Source organism: Ambystoma mexicanum, chromosome 8 (genome assembly GCF_040938575.1).
Source record: "Ambystoma mexicanum isolate Mex_15411 chromosome 8, UKY_AmexF1_1, whole genome shotgun sequence".
NCBI lineage: Eukaryota > Metazoa > Chordata > Amphibia > Caudata > Ambystomatidae > Ambystoma > Ambystoma mexicanum.
In genome coordinates, this window is record NC_090929.1 from 508,473,604 (window position 1) to 508,490,030 (window position 16,427).

The 16,427-nt window shown below is 45.2% G+C and overlaps 1 protein-coding gene across 3 annotated transcripts in view; it reads left to right on the plus strand.

The window, feature by feature from the left end:
* Positions 1-16,427, plus strand: part of PRKCZ (protein kinase C zeta) — a 1,951,357-nt gene that overhangs the window by 1,611,149 nt on the left and 323,781 nt on the right. For all 3 annotated transcript variants that reach the window (XM_069610174.1, XM_069610176.1, XM_069610175.1), the window contains one exon: positions 12,182-12,301. In XM_069610174.1, coding sequence (XP_069466275.1) covers positions 12,182-12,301 — 120 coding nt within the window. The remainder of the gene's footprint in view (positions 1-12,181; positions 12,302-16,427) is intronic.

The window sequence follows — 16,427 nt, forward strand, 5'->3', positions numbered from 1 at the left end:
ACCCTCCATGATACCCTTCCACGATTCCCCGTGAAGTCTCACCTTAGGGTCTGGAAGGATGAGTTCTCCATCCTGCTTTTGATGCAGGGGCACGTTGAAACCCAGTTACTTCACTGGATTGAGTTTTGATGGGAGTTCAAAATACGCTTGACTATTCAGGTGAGGCATTGTAAGAGTTCTGTTGCAAGTTCAAAAGTTCAAGCTTAATAATAATGTTCATTGTCTTTTTGCAGCTAGCGCTAATGCTTATGTCTTTTTCCCCTTAGGGGCCGGGGTCCGGAATGCCAGGAAGCGGCAGGACCCGAAATGAAATGGGAATGACCCAACAAGTAAGTCTTTCCTATTCCCTTCCTTCTCTCACCTTGTTTTCTTGTCTTTTTCTCTCTAGGCTCGGGGAAGTGGGTGCGGATCCGGATGATCGCTGCTGAAGATGGAGGCGCCCAGGAAAGGTGAGTGAAATGCAGCGCTATGCTTCGCTATGATCGAAGCGAAATGCTTTTAAAAATGATGTCTTCCCTTTCAGGATCGTCGGTGTGATGTCTCTGTGATGCAGCTTTAGCAGGTAAGGTCTTCTTTCTCTCCAATTCTCTCTTATCTCCCCTTGCAGGCGACCCAGGATGCTGACAGGCGTGGCTGAAGTCCAGATGCAGGAGCTGACACGGTGAGCGTCCAGCTGCGAGGAGCAGAACAACGCGAAGCGTGAGTTGCTGATCGGGCGTGGTTTAAATAGCTTTGGAAGAAGTTCCAGATATGTATCCTTCCAACGATCAGGTATGTATCCTTCCCTGACCACACCCAGGTGGAAAGTAGTCCCACAAGTAAAGTAGTTCCATTCAGGCCTCAAGAGGGCCTGGATGTAGCAGCATGGTCTGCATCCGGTAAGTGCACATTAAAACACTTGAACACATGTCTAGCTTTATGAGCCTGGTGCCTAAGGCGCCAGGACAGGGGTCTAACATGAGCCTGGCGCCTAAGGCGCCAGGACTGTCCAAAGGGCCCCAGCTTGGGCCCGCTGGCACTTCCCTGGGGGGAATGATGCCTGCCTCTGGGGTTGCTGGGTCGGACCTGGCTCCTTGGAGGTAGGCATCATGACACACTGGCCCAATGGCCAAGAGATACGCACACATGGAAAGGCATCCCCGGAGGACCAGAGTGGGAAGACAAAGTCTCACTATACGCGGATGACCTACTGATATACCTTCAGGAACCTAAAACAACTTGCCAGTGGTAACACAGCTATTACAAGAATACGGCACCTTTAGTGGTTTGAAAGTAAACCGATCCAAAACCACACTATTTGCACTGAACCAACTGGGAAACGAGCCCCCTGAGCCCTGCCCATATAAAGTCGCGCATTAACAGTTTCGATATCTGGATGTGCAGATCACAAGAAATCTCAACGACTATATACCAGACAACCTGCAATCCATTACGGAAAGATTTACAAGAGATGTGCAACATTGGAAGTCTCTACCCCTGACCCTCTTGGGACGAGCTGCACTGTTCAAAATGTTAACACTTCCCTGCTACCTGTACGTGCTACAGAATGCTCTGCTGCACATACCAACCAAGACATTCCAAGAGATAGAACGTGTACTTAGGCAACTCCTGTGGGGTGGAGGACACCCGAGAATAGCATTCCGAACTTTACAAAGGTCAATATGTGAAGGAGGTATCTGTCTACCGAGGCTACAGACATACTACTGGGCCAGTTAGATGGCAGTGATAAACGACACTCTACACGCCGAACCCACACTACCACATGTGAGAGCGTCACACCCCATGGAATTGTATGCTGCGACACCTAGGGCATCTCCACGTGATACCACCTCGCACACGCGACGTATCTGTGCAGTCTCTCACACCTTTATAGGTTCGGGAGACAAAATCGCTCCGTTGCAACCGTTGTGGAACAACGGGAACCTCCCCGAGGTAATCAAAATGCTGAAATGGCCGTTGTGGATGAGACACGGTATAGAAAAAGTGAAAGACATTATAACAGAAGGATCTATCAGACCTTTTAATGAACTGATTTCGACCTTTGACCTCCCGGAAACAGAGAGAGATCACTACACACAGCTCCGACACGCCCTGCAACAGCACCTCCCTGCTCTCTCAGACATGGCAGACTCTACTCCACTGGAACGGAACATAGTGGTGGACCATATTCAAGCTAAAGTCACCACTGTGATGTACAGTGTTATCACCTCCTTTGCCACACCAGAACTGGAACGATTGAAGTCGAAATGGGAGGCTGAAGTGGGAGAAATTATGTCAGAAGACTGGGTCCAAATCCTGATGTACCCCTGTGAAGTCACCATATTGACCAGACTACGCTTAGTACAACTGAAGATGCTGCACAGGATCTATTACCCGAGGGTAGAACTGTACCAAATGGGGTAAAATAGCTGAACCCAACTGCCTGCGCTGCCGAGAAGAGGAAGGAACCTTCTTCCATATACTGTGCGAATGCCCGGTAATCAGTCATTACTGGCAGCAATGCTGCGATGTGTTATCAAGAGTCCTGAACCATACGATCCCCAGGGATCCCAAACTGTTGCTACTGGGAGTGGACAGTGAGCTAGATCTCTCAAAATACGAAAAGCTCTGCCTCATGACCACAACAGCGATCATCAAAAGAAACATAGCACGCTTGTGGGGGGCAACGGAACCGCCGCTGGTGAATCAGTGGATTACAGATGTAGAAATCTGCATCGCAATAGAAAGGAGGGTGTACAGAGCCAGAGGGTGCCCTGAAAAAGCAGATAGAATATGGCAACGCTGGGAAGACACGATATGAACTACTGAACTTCCAATATCATAACATCATAGACTAAGGGTTGTGGACAATAATGCGGAAAACCTACTGTCGTACCAAACATTACTGCGCTATGTACTGAATGCTACATAATAGCATATAGCATGTGTTCCATATGAGTGTTTTTCCCATCCGACGTTATTTTTATTTCTATCATTATCATTAATGTTGTTGTTTAAATGTTGGCCCCAGAAGGCCCAATGGTTGTATGTTATAAATCTAATAAAATGTGTTATTAAAAAAAAAAGAGTGGTTTGATGGCATTGATGAATTTGGTGCTTAAGGCGGAGAAAATAGCGCTGACCTGCTTATTCATGGACAGTGTCACATCAATGTGGACGCCTAAAGTTTTGACAGATGATAAAACTGGGAAAGTACAATTGCGAATGTTGAAGTTGGCGTAGAGACCTTCTAATTTCGCAAGAGTGGACTTTTGGCCAAGAATAAGGATCTCCGTTTTATCCCCATCTACCTGATCCCACACTCTGCAGTTTTCCCCAGTGAAAGGGCTGATCACCTGCTCTCCAGATGTCCGCTTCCACAACCATATACTTTGGCTTTGCCCCCTTTGGCCTGACATCGACCCAGCCTCCTTAAACATCTCACCTGGCAAACCCCCACAGCGAAACGTGGCGCTTGACTCAATGTGACAGCCATGTATTCATCTGTAGGGACACTTTAACTCTTTGGCTTCCCTGAACGCTGTGCACCCAGCCCAGTTTTCAGAGCTTGTTCCATCTTTGCGCTGGCTACATTTTTGCTCCTGCAATTGGTTTTTCCTTCTCTGTTTATCATGTCTGGTGCTGCTTTTCCTATTCCTACTCGATGCACATCTCACTCCTCTACTTCTTGTTCATCTACCCGAAATGTAAATAACCTTGCATATCCTCCTTCTTTCCCCTACTCTACTTCTATCAACCTCGCCCTTTGGAATGCTCGATCGCTATGTAACAAATCCCACTCAGTTCTTGATATTTTTCTTAGTCTAAAACTTCATTTATGTTCATTACCGAAACTTGCCTCCCATCTTCCAATACCTCAATTCCCGCTTTACTTTCTATGTCTGGTACTGCTTTCGTCCACACTTCCCGTCCTGTGAAGCGAAGTGGTGATACAGGCATTCTCTACTCTTCATCATTTGTTACCTCTCCCTCACCCTCTTACCACATTTCCCTCATTTGAATATTCCTTAACCACCTTTGTAAAACCGTACTCCCTTACTTTCTTACTGGTTTATCACCCTCCCTGCTCGACTAGTACTTTCTGTGAGGATATTGATGCCTTACTGTCTTCTGTTTTACCTTCTTCCACCTCGCTCATACTCCTGGGCGATTTCAACCTTCAGCTCTCCTCCATCCATTCCTCACTTCCACTTCTTGCTATCCTCGATTCTTACTACCGCTCTGCTCTTCCCACTCCCCTTCCCATACTTCGAGCTCCAGTCTGGACATTATATTTGTCTCCTCTGTACTGTGCTCTCCTGTCTCTGGTTTGCCCATCTATTCTTCTGATCACCTTCTCTCTTTCTCTGTTGTCCCTCCTCCTACTTCACCTCCCTTAGCTGGTTCGGAGGCATACACCTATTTCATCGCTATCTCCAGGCTTTAAATACCCCTCTATTCATCTCATCTTGCATTTCTGCTCTTCCTTCTTATTCCACATTGTCGGCTGATGATGCAGCAACTTCTTTCTTCCTCTTTCCTCTTCTCTTGATACCCTTTATCCTGCTTCCTCTTTTTCTCCCTCTCGCAAACCCCCTCAACCCTAGCTTTCTTCCCATTTCCACTCAATGTGGTGACTTCATCGATGACTTGAACGTCGCTGGTGCAAGTCCCATTCTGAGTCTTAATCTCTCTTTTTCATCCTATCACTCTCTCTCTATGATGAGGCCCTTCTTACAGCTAAGCGCAATTATTACTTTGAACTTCTGTATGCCCAATCTGCTCGCCCCAGTATCTTTTTCAATATATCTTGCCTCCTAACACCGCCTACCCCTGATCATTTCCTCCATTCTACTCTCACCGCTTCTGACCTGGCAACATATCTTTCTACCAAAGTTGCTTCTCTTTGTGCTGATGTTGTTCCTTCAACCTCATTCCCATCCTACTGGTTCACCTTCTGATCCCATTCCATCTTCTCTAATTCCCAAAGTTTATCCTTCTCTTGTCTCCTATTTTACCAGTCCCTTCAACACTTCTCTCTTCACATTGATCTTTCCCTCTTGCTTCAAGCATGCCTCTATTCTCCCTATTCTTAAGAAGCCTTCTCTTGACCCTTCGCTCCCTTCTAACTTTCACACAATCTCACTTCTTTGCTATCCCTCGAAACTTCTTGAGAGAGGCTAGTCTATACTGGGGTTTCTACCTTTCTTAATGACAATTCTGTCCTTCCTTCACTTCAATCTGGCTTCCGTTCCTCCCACACAACTTCGACTGCCCTTCTCTCTGTTTTCAATTCCCTGCTCTCTGTTCGTTACACTAAGCATTCCTCTCTTCTCATACTACTAGATCTATCTGTGGCTTTCGACACTGTTGATCACACTCATATCTTTGCTTCTCTGGCTTCATTTGGGTTTGCTGACTGTTTTTGCTTGGTTTCGTTCCTATCTTTCTTACCACATGTATTCTGTCTCCTGGGCTTGTTCCTCTTCTGAAAGATTTCCCTGTCTTCATGGTGTCCCTCAGGGTTCGGTTCTTGGCCCCTTTCTTTTTTTCCCTCTATACTTCTCCTCTTGCTGCTTGTATCTCGTCCTTTGGGATTTCCCACCACTTCTATGCTGATGACGTGCAACTTTTTCTCTCTTTTCCTACCTTTACTCCCACTATTCACGAAAACCTATCTTCCTGTTTAATTGCTATTAAATCTTAAATGTCGGACCACTTTCTTGTTCTAAACTCGTGGAAAACTGAATCTCTTCTTTATCTCTATCCAGTACTGCTCGCAATCTCTGTCTTTAGTTTGACACAGACTTATCCTTTTCTCTCCACATGTCTAACTATCTCCCGGTCTTGGCGCTTCCATCTCTTTAATATTCGTAAAGCCTGCTTTTTTGTGACTTTTGGCACCACCAAACTCTTGATCTCATCTCTTATTTTTGCTTGCCTTTTTTACTTTTCTTCTACTCTTTTTGGTCTTCCACTTTCCCGCTTGACCCCTCTTCAATCCATTTTAACGCTTCCATATGTATTCTATACCAGTTATCCCCTAGCAACTCCATTTCACAATCTCTGTCCTCGCTTGGTTGGCTGACTTTTTACTCCTGGCGCCAATTCAATTTTCTTTGTATGGTGTTCAAACCCCTCCACGGTCTCACTTCTCAATCCCAGTACTTGCTATCAGTCCCTTGTCCCCCTTGTGGACAATCATGGTTCCGCTCATTCTCTTTTCTTGCTACCTATCATTGGAATTCTCTTTCTCCCTCCGTTCCACTACTTCTTATCCTGCATTTCGCACTTCTGTAAAGATCTATCTCCTTCAGTCCTAACTCTATACCTGGAATAGTTTTGTAACCTTTCCAATCCTTACTTTAGTGTACCTAATTCTTTGCCTGGAAATATTTTGTAATCTAATCAATTTTCAATTTATTGCACTGCAACCATTTTATGTTCAGCCCTTTGGAGTAAACAGTTCAATCAATGCCAAATACCAAAGAAATGAAATAAGTGTGAGGGATAGAAGTAGGCTTCTTGACACAGGACGGAGGGCTATTGATTCATACGGATATCCTGACCGAAACCTTAATATTTTAGTTGAGGCAGATAGATGTAGAGAAAGATAGTTTTTCTCTTTAGTGTGGATCTTAAATAAAAGTCTTTAGCAGCTGCTATGTCACCTGTGTGTCAGTCAGCTCCTTCTGCACCCTTACACTACACATGAGACCGCTCCAGGAGTTCCGGATACCAGGGGAAAACAAATAGGCTCCTGGAACAAGGTTGCACTCAACAGCACTCAAGGGTACCCCCTTTCTTCTGCTGGCCCATCAAGCTACTGTAACTACTTGCACCGCTCTGGAGGGTTGGGGGGCACACACAGGTCAACTCCATGCCAGAGGCCTCTGGCCAAGGGAGGACAAGGAACTTCACATCAATGTGTTAGAGCACCAGGCAGTGTTCTGGGCTCAGTTCTTTTCAACCCCAGCTGCAGGAGAAGGTGTTCTGCATCTTCACACACAATACGACGCCATGCTTTACATCAGGAAGCAAGGGGATACCCACTCTCCCATCCTTTCCAGGGAAGCACAATCACTATGACACTGGGCGATCAAGCGAGGGATGTTCCGCATTCCATTTCATCGGACCGGGATCCACAACATGATTGCGGATTGTCTTCCCACGAGTGGGAGCTCCACCGGGACCAAGTTCTTCGACTGTTCTCAAGATGGCTTGCGCTTTAAATCTGAAGATGGCTACCAGCGGTGGAGTTAAGGAGGACGAACGTCATTGGTTGGGACAGTATGACCCAAAGTGAGAGTAATGTGCTATATAAGCAACCAGCAGTGTTTTAAGCATTAAAGGGAAACATCTTTAATATTACTGATGATTCCCAGCCTGACAACATACAATATTCATAAGCCTTTGAATACATGTAAGATAACAATGCTGGAGAACAGGTATTACATGTTTAGTTTTTCATTCATAATGTGCACCAGACCCAGGGGCATCAGGGCGCATGAAAGATAAGGATATGTTCAGCTTAAGTAACTTATTGCAAACTTTACAAAGTGAAGTGTGGTTTATGATATTTCAACTGAATGGTTTATGATGAAATCTTCAGGCACACAGGCCCATAGTGTAATGGGGATATTTTCAAGCAGGCCTGTGCCTCCCGAAAGGCCACTGGCATGGAGGCAGAGATAGTTGCATGGGGCTGACTGCTGCCCTACCAGTATTTCAGAGACTGGAAATATTCCCATTTTCAAATGGTGTCACCCACTTATACAAAGCTTAATTTCACCAAGTGAAAATGTGTGTGTATACACACGTGTTCTCACTTAGTGAAATTAATCCCATATATAAATATGTGTGTGTCCTGTGGATATTCATGGGTAAAATGTGTACTGGCTGGTTTAAGCCAGATGAACAAACCTCAGTGTGGCTCCTCATTCCTGGATTAAGTTGCTGAGCATGTCTCCGTGCCTGAAATGACGACCCCGAACACCAGTACCAGCTGTCATGCAAAACTGGCCAATTGGCCCAGTGATCTACCCACTTTGTGTCTAGAGTGTTTAACAGTGAACTTCATTTTTGCTGTTATGTTTTGTTGAATTGTCTTAATTCTGGTTGTATCAATTTTAACATAGTCTGCACTCTGTTTTGTAATGGTATGGTTAAGCTCGTACCAAAGGCAGGATGTTCTCAAGGCACAAAATATTTTTTTTGCCTTATCCATCCCAGGTTTCTTTCTTTTCATAATTTGTTTATAGTTAGTCAAATCCAGAAACCAATGAATGTTCAGAAAATAGTCTGCTCATTTGCCAATTGTCACAGATGGCACAAAAATCAATCTATTCCCCAGTGACGGTTCCAGAGTTTTTATTTGATGGTTCAGGCCCCTAAGGCTATCCCTGTCTCTTGTTGAAAAGCACCTCCTCCCTATCCAAGTTGTCCTTAACCCCAGTTTAGCAGGCCCCGATTTGTTTTTCCTGCAATATGCTAAGATCAAAATACACTTTGGAGAGCCCCTAGAGGCTTGTAGCATTTTCTTTTTAGACTCCCTAAGGGGCTTCCTATCTTTGCCTACTCTATCCAGTTGTTAGTGTTCTATAGGGATAGAGAATGTGCTTTGCTGTTACCCCGCTTTATTGGTTCTGGAGTCCGTCCAGCTCACTCTCTCCTGTCTACCCTCCATCTCCAGCCCCCTGTTCCACTACTACTTCCTCCTCCACACTATTATGCTCTCCTCCAGACTATTATTCCCTCCTTGGCACTACTACTCTCTCCTCCACACAACTACTCCCTCCTCCACCTTATTCAGACACCCTGCTTTCACTTAGTATCATACACTTCAGAAAAACTCATCACACTAACTATAATCACCACACTTGCAACACAGGCACACACACTCACCAACAATGCCTCACCTTCTCCAAATATCACCTCCACACTCCACCTCTCCTTTCTGTCTCTGCTGGTCATTTTTATAACCCACCCCCTTTCTGGATTAATTCTGTTGCTCCGGCCAATCTGACCAGTCTTCCCCACCCGGGATGGTTGGAATGGAGCCAAGTTAATAAGTAGGGGGCTCAGCCCCGTCACTACTTCCGTGCGGCATCACTGCAGAACAGCAGTGGCGGCACTGGAGGATCAATGTTCCGTTTTGTATTCCTGTTTACTGGCCTAGAGGTAAGGCTCACATGGGCAGTTGTCGAAGGGTACGTAAAGAAGTAGCAGAACTATGTTCCCTACTAGCCTGCCCCCACTCCCCACAAACCCCATCGCCACGCTCCCTCCCACACACAATACAAACACCCAAACACATGCACTGAAAGTGAAAGTTTCAACTTCTTCCTACACTGTTATTTTAAAACGAAACCGTTCAGGAACGTTTTCTTTTAAAATAAAAGTATAGGAGCAGTAAAACTTAATTTAAAAAGGTAGAGGAGCACCGCTCCTGCTCACTTCGACCACTGCATGGGGGAGTGAATAAAGTGCTCCCCCTTTTTGTTCCTTTGTTCCTGGTGGTCTAGGGTTTCTGTTAGTCCTTGTGAATATTCACTGTTGTTCCTTGCCGGCATTGCACAGCTCCTCCGCCCGCGCGTACAACCGTGACTCTGCTTAAAGGCTTGCTCTCTCTCCACTGTAGCTTATGGTGGTTTGGGGGTTCAGGGTTTTGCCTGTCTTGGGGCCACGGCTTCCTACTCTTTTCCTGATTTGTTTCCATGAAGCAGGGTGGTATGGGCTGGTGATCTTTGGGTTTCTGCTGTGATGGGAGCAGGTTCTGGACTCTCGTGCTGATTTTTCCGCTGACACAAGGGGGGGGGGCAGGAATTGGGGCCCTCTCAACTGCAACTGTTCCCCTCAGGAGTAGCACTAGCACTGGATTTCTCTTTGGTAGACCTGTCACCCCCGGCTGAGAGGGGTTCCCGTCCTCTCTTGACAAGGCCAGGTTATGGCCTTGTCACAGTGTATTCTGTATATCTTGGTGCATATTGTGCCCACCTTATTTGTGCACATTTGTACCATATTGCTCACTCACATGGGTAAGATTTAAAACATGAAAATACTCCCATGGTATCGGTGAATTCACTGCATAGAATGCACTGCTGGATAAAGCACTTTCAGTTGGTGCTACTTTCACACACAAAGACAGTTGTTGCTCATCGCAAAATGACCTTCTTGGCCTGCGACTAGTGCTTGAGGCAATGGGACGGACTCAGAAAATGGAACTAAGCAGAACTGGGTCCAGAGGCGTAGCCAGGATTGTCAAGCAAATGGGGCCTGATGCTAATGTAGTTGGGCCCACTGCACTGACAAAAATATCTGTAAATACCCACACAGTGCTGCTAAGTGGGCATTTACAGGTTTTGGGTGGGCCTTGCCCCTCAGGCCCTACCCTGCCTACGCCCCTGACTGGGTCCAGACCAGGACAAACGGTAAAAGTCTGGTCAAAGGAGTCAAGAGGAAATGAGACTGATGCAAGTCTCGAGCAAGTTCAGGATGTTTGAGCCTGTGTGCGTCTGCAAAAAGGGCTAAGTAGGAGATTGAGTTGTGGTACGGGATATCAACTGCAAGGAGTTCACCTAGATAATAATTCCGTTTAGGTTTGTGGTTCTTTTTTTAGATTCATACTTTCTAGGCAGACTATAAGGGGTTGATCCCTTTTCTCTGAACAGTATTCAGCTGCAGTCTTTACCTGATCTGGTGCATTGTTCACTAAACACGTTAAACTTCAGGAAATAAAATGTTACCAGGGAACGTTTGCAGAAATGGCATGATCAGTTACTGAAACATGAAGGTTTCCTTACAAGAGATGAGCGCAACAACTGTAGCTATTAAGTCATTTCTGCAGAGTTGAAAATTATTCTGCTAAAGCTACCTGCTTACAAAATAAAATGGCCTATTAGCAACAGAACATATCCTTATCACTTTACCTCTTTAATAGCTATTTCGGAAGAATACAAAACCATCAAATGTGTAAATAGACAGTGATGTACTTGAGTAATGGCAATCCAGTGAAGTCAACGCTGCACTGTATCATTTGTTTGAATGTTGGACTGTCAGCGGTATCTTTGAACCCCTCATTTTTTATATCTTTTGGTGGATTGTCTAATTGAGAGATTGTGACATGATGATGCAGTCTGGATCTTTTTGTGCTCTCTTCTTTTTTTTAAGGGATTGAATGGAGGAGAATCCGAATTTTGCATGTGCCTTTGACTCAGTTTTGAAAAGTGTGTTTCCGCTCTATATTGTGATTTTGTTGATTAGAATCTGTACCATATGACCATTTCCACTCAGTTCACACATTACCGTTTTGTTTTAGGAAATGGCAGAGATGTTTTGTCAAATGCAGTGTAGCCATCTTCCGTTAGTTGCACCTATAAGGGTTATGAGTGGAGGAGCGTCATATATTTCTGCACAGCCGTTCAGTCTTCAACAAACATGGTTTACACATGTATTTCAAAAGGTACATGGGAAAATAGCACGTGCGTGAGAGGGACTTGAAGGTAATCTGTGCAAGCACCGTGCATTAAATGACGAAATATTTGATCTTAAACACTCTTGACAACAGCTTGGATGCTTTAGTTTAAGTACTGTGCACATGATGCATTACAATGATGTGTAACAGTCAAGTTGAGGTCCGCCAAATCCTTCACAGTTTAAATGTTTCACAGACATTCAACTTAACGACCACCAAGGGAATATCGGACCAATTGCAGGTGGATTGGCTTAATAGTTTAGTATGGTTTGAAACGCTTTCATCTGAGTCACCAGTGAAAATCACGTTCCCATGGCAAAGCGATTTACACAAAACAGCTTCTCAAAGGTCTTTATCAAATTGGCAGCCTCTGTCCTGGTTCTCATTGGGTGTTGTAAGCAAAGTTCCGCATTTATGTTGACAAAACATTGTAGTTCGTGGACAGTGCAGATGAAATGCACAGAGAAGTTATCCATCACAGGTGAAATTTATCTCAATGAAGAAACCTTGGAGGCTGTCCTAAAAAAGCATTGAATGGTTTTGATACACTGCAAAGTAGGCAGTATGTGAATTATGATGGAGACATTAGTCACTAAAGTTGAATAAACACAGTACAGAGGGAAAACATTTGTTAAAAGGTGTACTTCTATTGCTCGGGATCAAGGTTTGCAACTGGATATGTTTTTTACTTCATCTTGAAAAATATTAACATATTTTTGCATTTTATAGGCTTCAGTGTGGACTGGTGGGCGCTAGGTGTGCTAATGTTTGAAATGATGGCAGGGAGATCACCTTTTGACATCATAACTGACAATCCAGACATGAACACTGAAGATTACCTATTTCAAGGTGAGTCAGTAGTTATGATTTCATTCAGTGAACATTTTTTGGAAGGCTAGCTTCAATAGTGATGAGCAACATTTGATATTGTAAAATGTTATTTAGCATTCTTGAGTTCGTTTTGTGTTCTGGTGGTAATACCCCTTACATAATTAACATTATTTGTAAAAAAATAAAAAATAAATAAAGCTACTGGATGAGATGAGCATGGGGTGACCCTGGGAGCTGGGGAATTTTTTATTTTTTTTATTTTTATTTGTTTTTAATCTCTACAGATTTTTTTAACAAATAAACGTAGTAGTTGTAAGTAGACAGAAAAACTGAAGGACTGTAGAACGAACTGAAAAGAAAAAAAAGAAAAACTGTTTGCTAACACTGAAGAAAGAACAGACCGTGGTCAAAAAGAAGAAAGATGAGGAAAATTAGTTTGTTGGTGTAATTGGAGCAGTGTTTAAGATCTGAGCGGGAAGCATCACTTTGCAAATGTATTGAATGATGTTCACTGTCGCTAGGAGCCATTTCTGTTTGTCGCCTCCTATCAATTTATTCCAACTATTTTCCTCATCTTGAAGTGTGAAGCTAGATAAACTGTCTTTCAAATATATAAAACGAATTTCTTGCGTCGCTGGACAGTTCAGGAGGAGATGGCGGATTGTTTCCTTTACAGTAGTGAATTTGCAAATTCGGCAACAGTTAGTTAGGGATAGGTGTCTTATAGCCAAAACTTCATTTGTTTCCAATAAATTTGGTCGGATTTTTAAAAGGGAGCTGGGGAATTTCACTTGCTCCATGCTGTTGACCCCGTAGTTGGTACAAGGTGGACCAGCCCATACCTAGCCTTGTATGCGTCGCATCCTACTGTCGCTGTATCACTATGCTGGTCTCGAAGGAAGCTCCCTTTTGAAAAGACAGAAGTTGTTGTGAGCTAATCCCTGTAGTTAACATAGCTGCTGCCAAGTGCAATGCAAACGCCAGCAAGCAGACAGACATCAGAAACCAGGTTTAGAAAAAACTAGGCTGCCTGCACCATTCCAGTCAGACTTGAAAACATATGCAATAGTATAATAGATGAGCCACCAACCCCCATAGGTAACTGCATCAAGCAAGGAATTTACCCAAAGGGGTGGATTTTAGTGATGTAAGGTTGGCTAGTGGAGCTAAAAGGAAGTCTTACCAATCTCAAGCATCGCAGGAGTCAGTCCCCACACCCAATCACTTTTATACAGCAGACATGTACACACCTGAATGCCATTGAGCAGCATAATATTCCAGGCTCATGCCTATATGGGGAGAAAAGAATGACACGATCAAAGAGAGAAGTCAAAAGCCCAGTGAGAGCGAGATGCAGTTTAGAGTGCAGCAATGCAGTGAGAAGGGAAGAAGGAAAGTTAGTGAAGTGGAGGCAGAGGAGGACAGTGGGGGTGAGTGGGGATGGGAGAGAGCAGAGCTGAGGTGGAGGTGAAGAAGGGAGTGAAGATTGAAGAAGGAAAAAGGATAGAGCAAGGAGGCGACAGGGAGAAGACAAATAGGTGGAGTGGTTTAGAAGTGAAGGGGGCAGTTAAGGTGAAGAATAAAGGAGAGAGAGAGGGAAGAAAGGAACAACAGAGGGGAGAGAAAAGGAAGAAGAGAAAAAGGCAGAGTGGGAGAAGGATCTGTGGCGGATCAGGACGACGACAGACTCTCAGAGGTCATTTGTATGGTGTATTTATTAAATAATAATATGAAAGCCTAGCTATTCCTATTACTATGGGGTATTCCCTACCTATGAATAACTATACTGCTCGTTAGTCAACTGTGAATGTCCAAAAGGAATATGTCCGCTGTCCAAAAGCTAATGCTAACTGACCTTACCACTAACTAATGATGAAAGGCGATTGTTGAATATTGTTTATTTATTTGGAAAAAATCGAAAAAGAAAAAAGTAAAGAAACCGGAGCATTTCTTTTTATACGTCACGTTATTTTTCAACTTCTCTCCCACATGCTATTGCTGGCTACCTTTCTCCTACCTGATGAGACCCACACAAGAGGCCCAGTCTGCGGCCTCTCGGTCCTTTAAAAATGGATGCTGCCTTTTCAAATCTCTAAAAGCTTACTGTGGCCTGCAGCATCGGCCTCTCCTGTGTTCCGATTGGCCTCCTGCATCCTCTTTACAGCCTATGGTGGCCCACCCCTTCAAAGGCCCACTTTCTAAGGCCCTATCTGCTCCCTGTCCACTACTGGTTCACTGTGTGAGGTTTCCCTTGACCCCTCACATGCACCTTAGGATGGTGCTCTCACATTCTCATGGAACTCTGAACTACTATGACTATCGACGAGATTAGTCACCCCTATCTCGACACTCAACACCCTTGACTATCCACCCTCACCCTATGTCACCCTTGCTCCCACTCTTACTGCCTGTGACTGGACTGCGTTTAGTACCACTTGCTGCTATTTGCAAATTAGCTGTTAGTACCATTTGCTGCTATTTTGAACTTAGCTGTAGTACCATTTGCTGCTATTTTTAACTTGGCTGTAGTACCACTTGCTGCTATTTTGAACTTGCTGTTTGTACCATTTGCTGCTATTTCGAATGTAGCTGTGCCCAATGACTACCCTGTGCTATCCCATCCTGCTTTTCCCAACATCCTGTGCCCCCTCACTACCTCCCCCCCCCCTCACCCCCTCATCCTGCATACCTATGGCACTCTCTGCCTCTCCTATTGTTTCCTAACTGTTTCTCCATTGACTATCCTACCCTTCTCACTAAGTCTGGTAGGAAGAAGTTCAAAAAGGATATCTTGGACTCTAACCCTGGTCTCCCTATTTTGGACACCTACTCCAGCACTTTCATCCAGACAGACCCTCACTGACATCCTCTTAGTCATTCCTTTGCCAGTCCTTTGGACTCCTCGATCTCACCGAGACATGGTTCACGGCCAGCTCTTTCACTTGCTTTGACACTCTCCTCCCTGATGGCTACAAGATCCTCTCCGCGCCCAGCCCCAACCGTTCCGGTGGTGGTGTAGCCTTGATATTCCAGGAGTGGATTCCTGCCTCTGTCATTCCTATGCAGGCCTACTCTTCTTTTGAATGCCTTGTCTGCAGACTTTCACTCTCTCTCCTGGCCACTCTCTCACCGTGGCTACTATCTATCAGCCACCTGGTCAGATCACCTCCTTCCTCTCTCTGAGTGGGAGGACCTCTCCTCCCTCCTGGCCTCAACTCCTCTTCTTAGAGACTTCAACATCCATCTGGATGCTTCCTGTTCCTCCTCTGGACTCTTTCGAAACCTCTGCGACTCTCTCTCTCTTTCTATTCTCCCCTCTGGCATTACTCACTCTGCAGGACACACTCTGGATGTTCTGATCTCCTCATACACTCTAGCCCCCGCACCACTCCTCTCTCCTGGAGTGGTCACTCTCTCCTTTCCTCCCATCTCTCCCTCTCTACCCCTCAGGCCAAGCCAAATCCAACACTGCCACCTACCTTCTCGGCCATCCGACCCATGAAGCGTGTGCCATTTGAGGCTTTCGCTACCTCTGTCATGCCTCCTCCACCTCTGGCTGACTCGCATCCTGACCCAGCCCTTTCCATGCTGTACTCTTCTATCTCTGATACTCTTGATGTTCTTACCTCTGTCATGAGGATCCGCTTGAAGCACAAAGCCAAGTGCAACTCTTGGTATGACTCTGATCCAGTTACCCTTAAACGCAAGGCTCTCTGCACGGCCCTTGCCTCTCATTTCATCTAAAAAGCCCAGCACATCCTGTCCACCCTCTCGTCCTCTCCTCCTCCTCCCCCTTCTCTCTCTCTGAGACCTCCGGCCCCTCTGCAGCTGCCTCTCCTCCCTGTTTCTCATCTTTTCCTCTGTTCTCCCCTGACGAGATTTCCAGAAAAGTATGATCTACGAAAGTTTCGACAAAACAGCTTCTTCCCTGTTCGTCCAAAACCATCAAGGACCATATTGACACCCTTGCTCCTACTCTGGCCGACTTCTGCAACCACTCCTTCGCCTCTGGAGCCTTCCCCTCACCTCTGAAGCACTCTCTTGTGCACCCTCTTCTCAAAAAGCCCACAGCCAACCCCTCTTGCCCAGACAACTACCGCCCAATCTCAATCACTCCTTTCCTGGGCAAACTCATGGAAAAGCT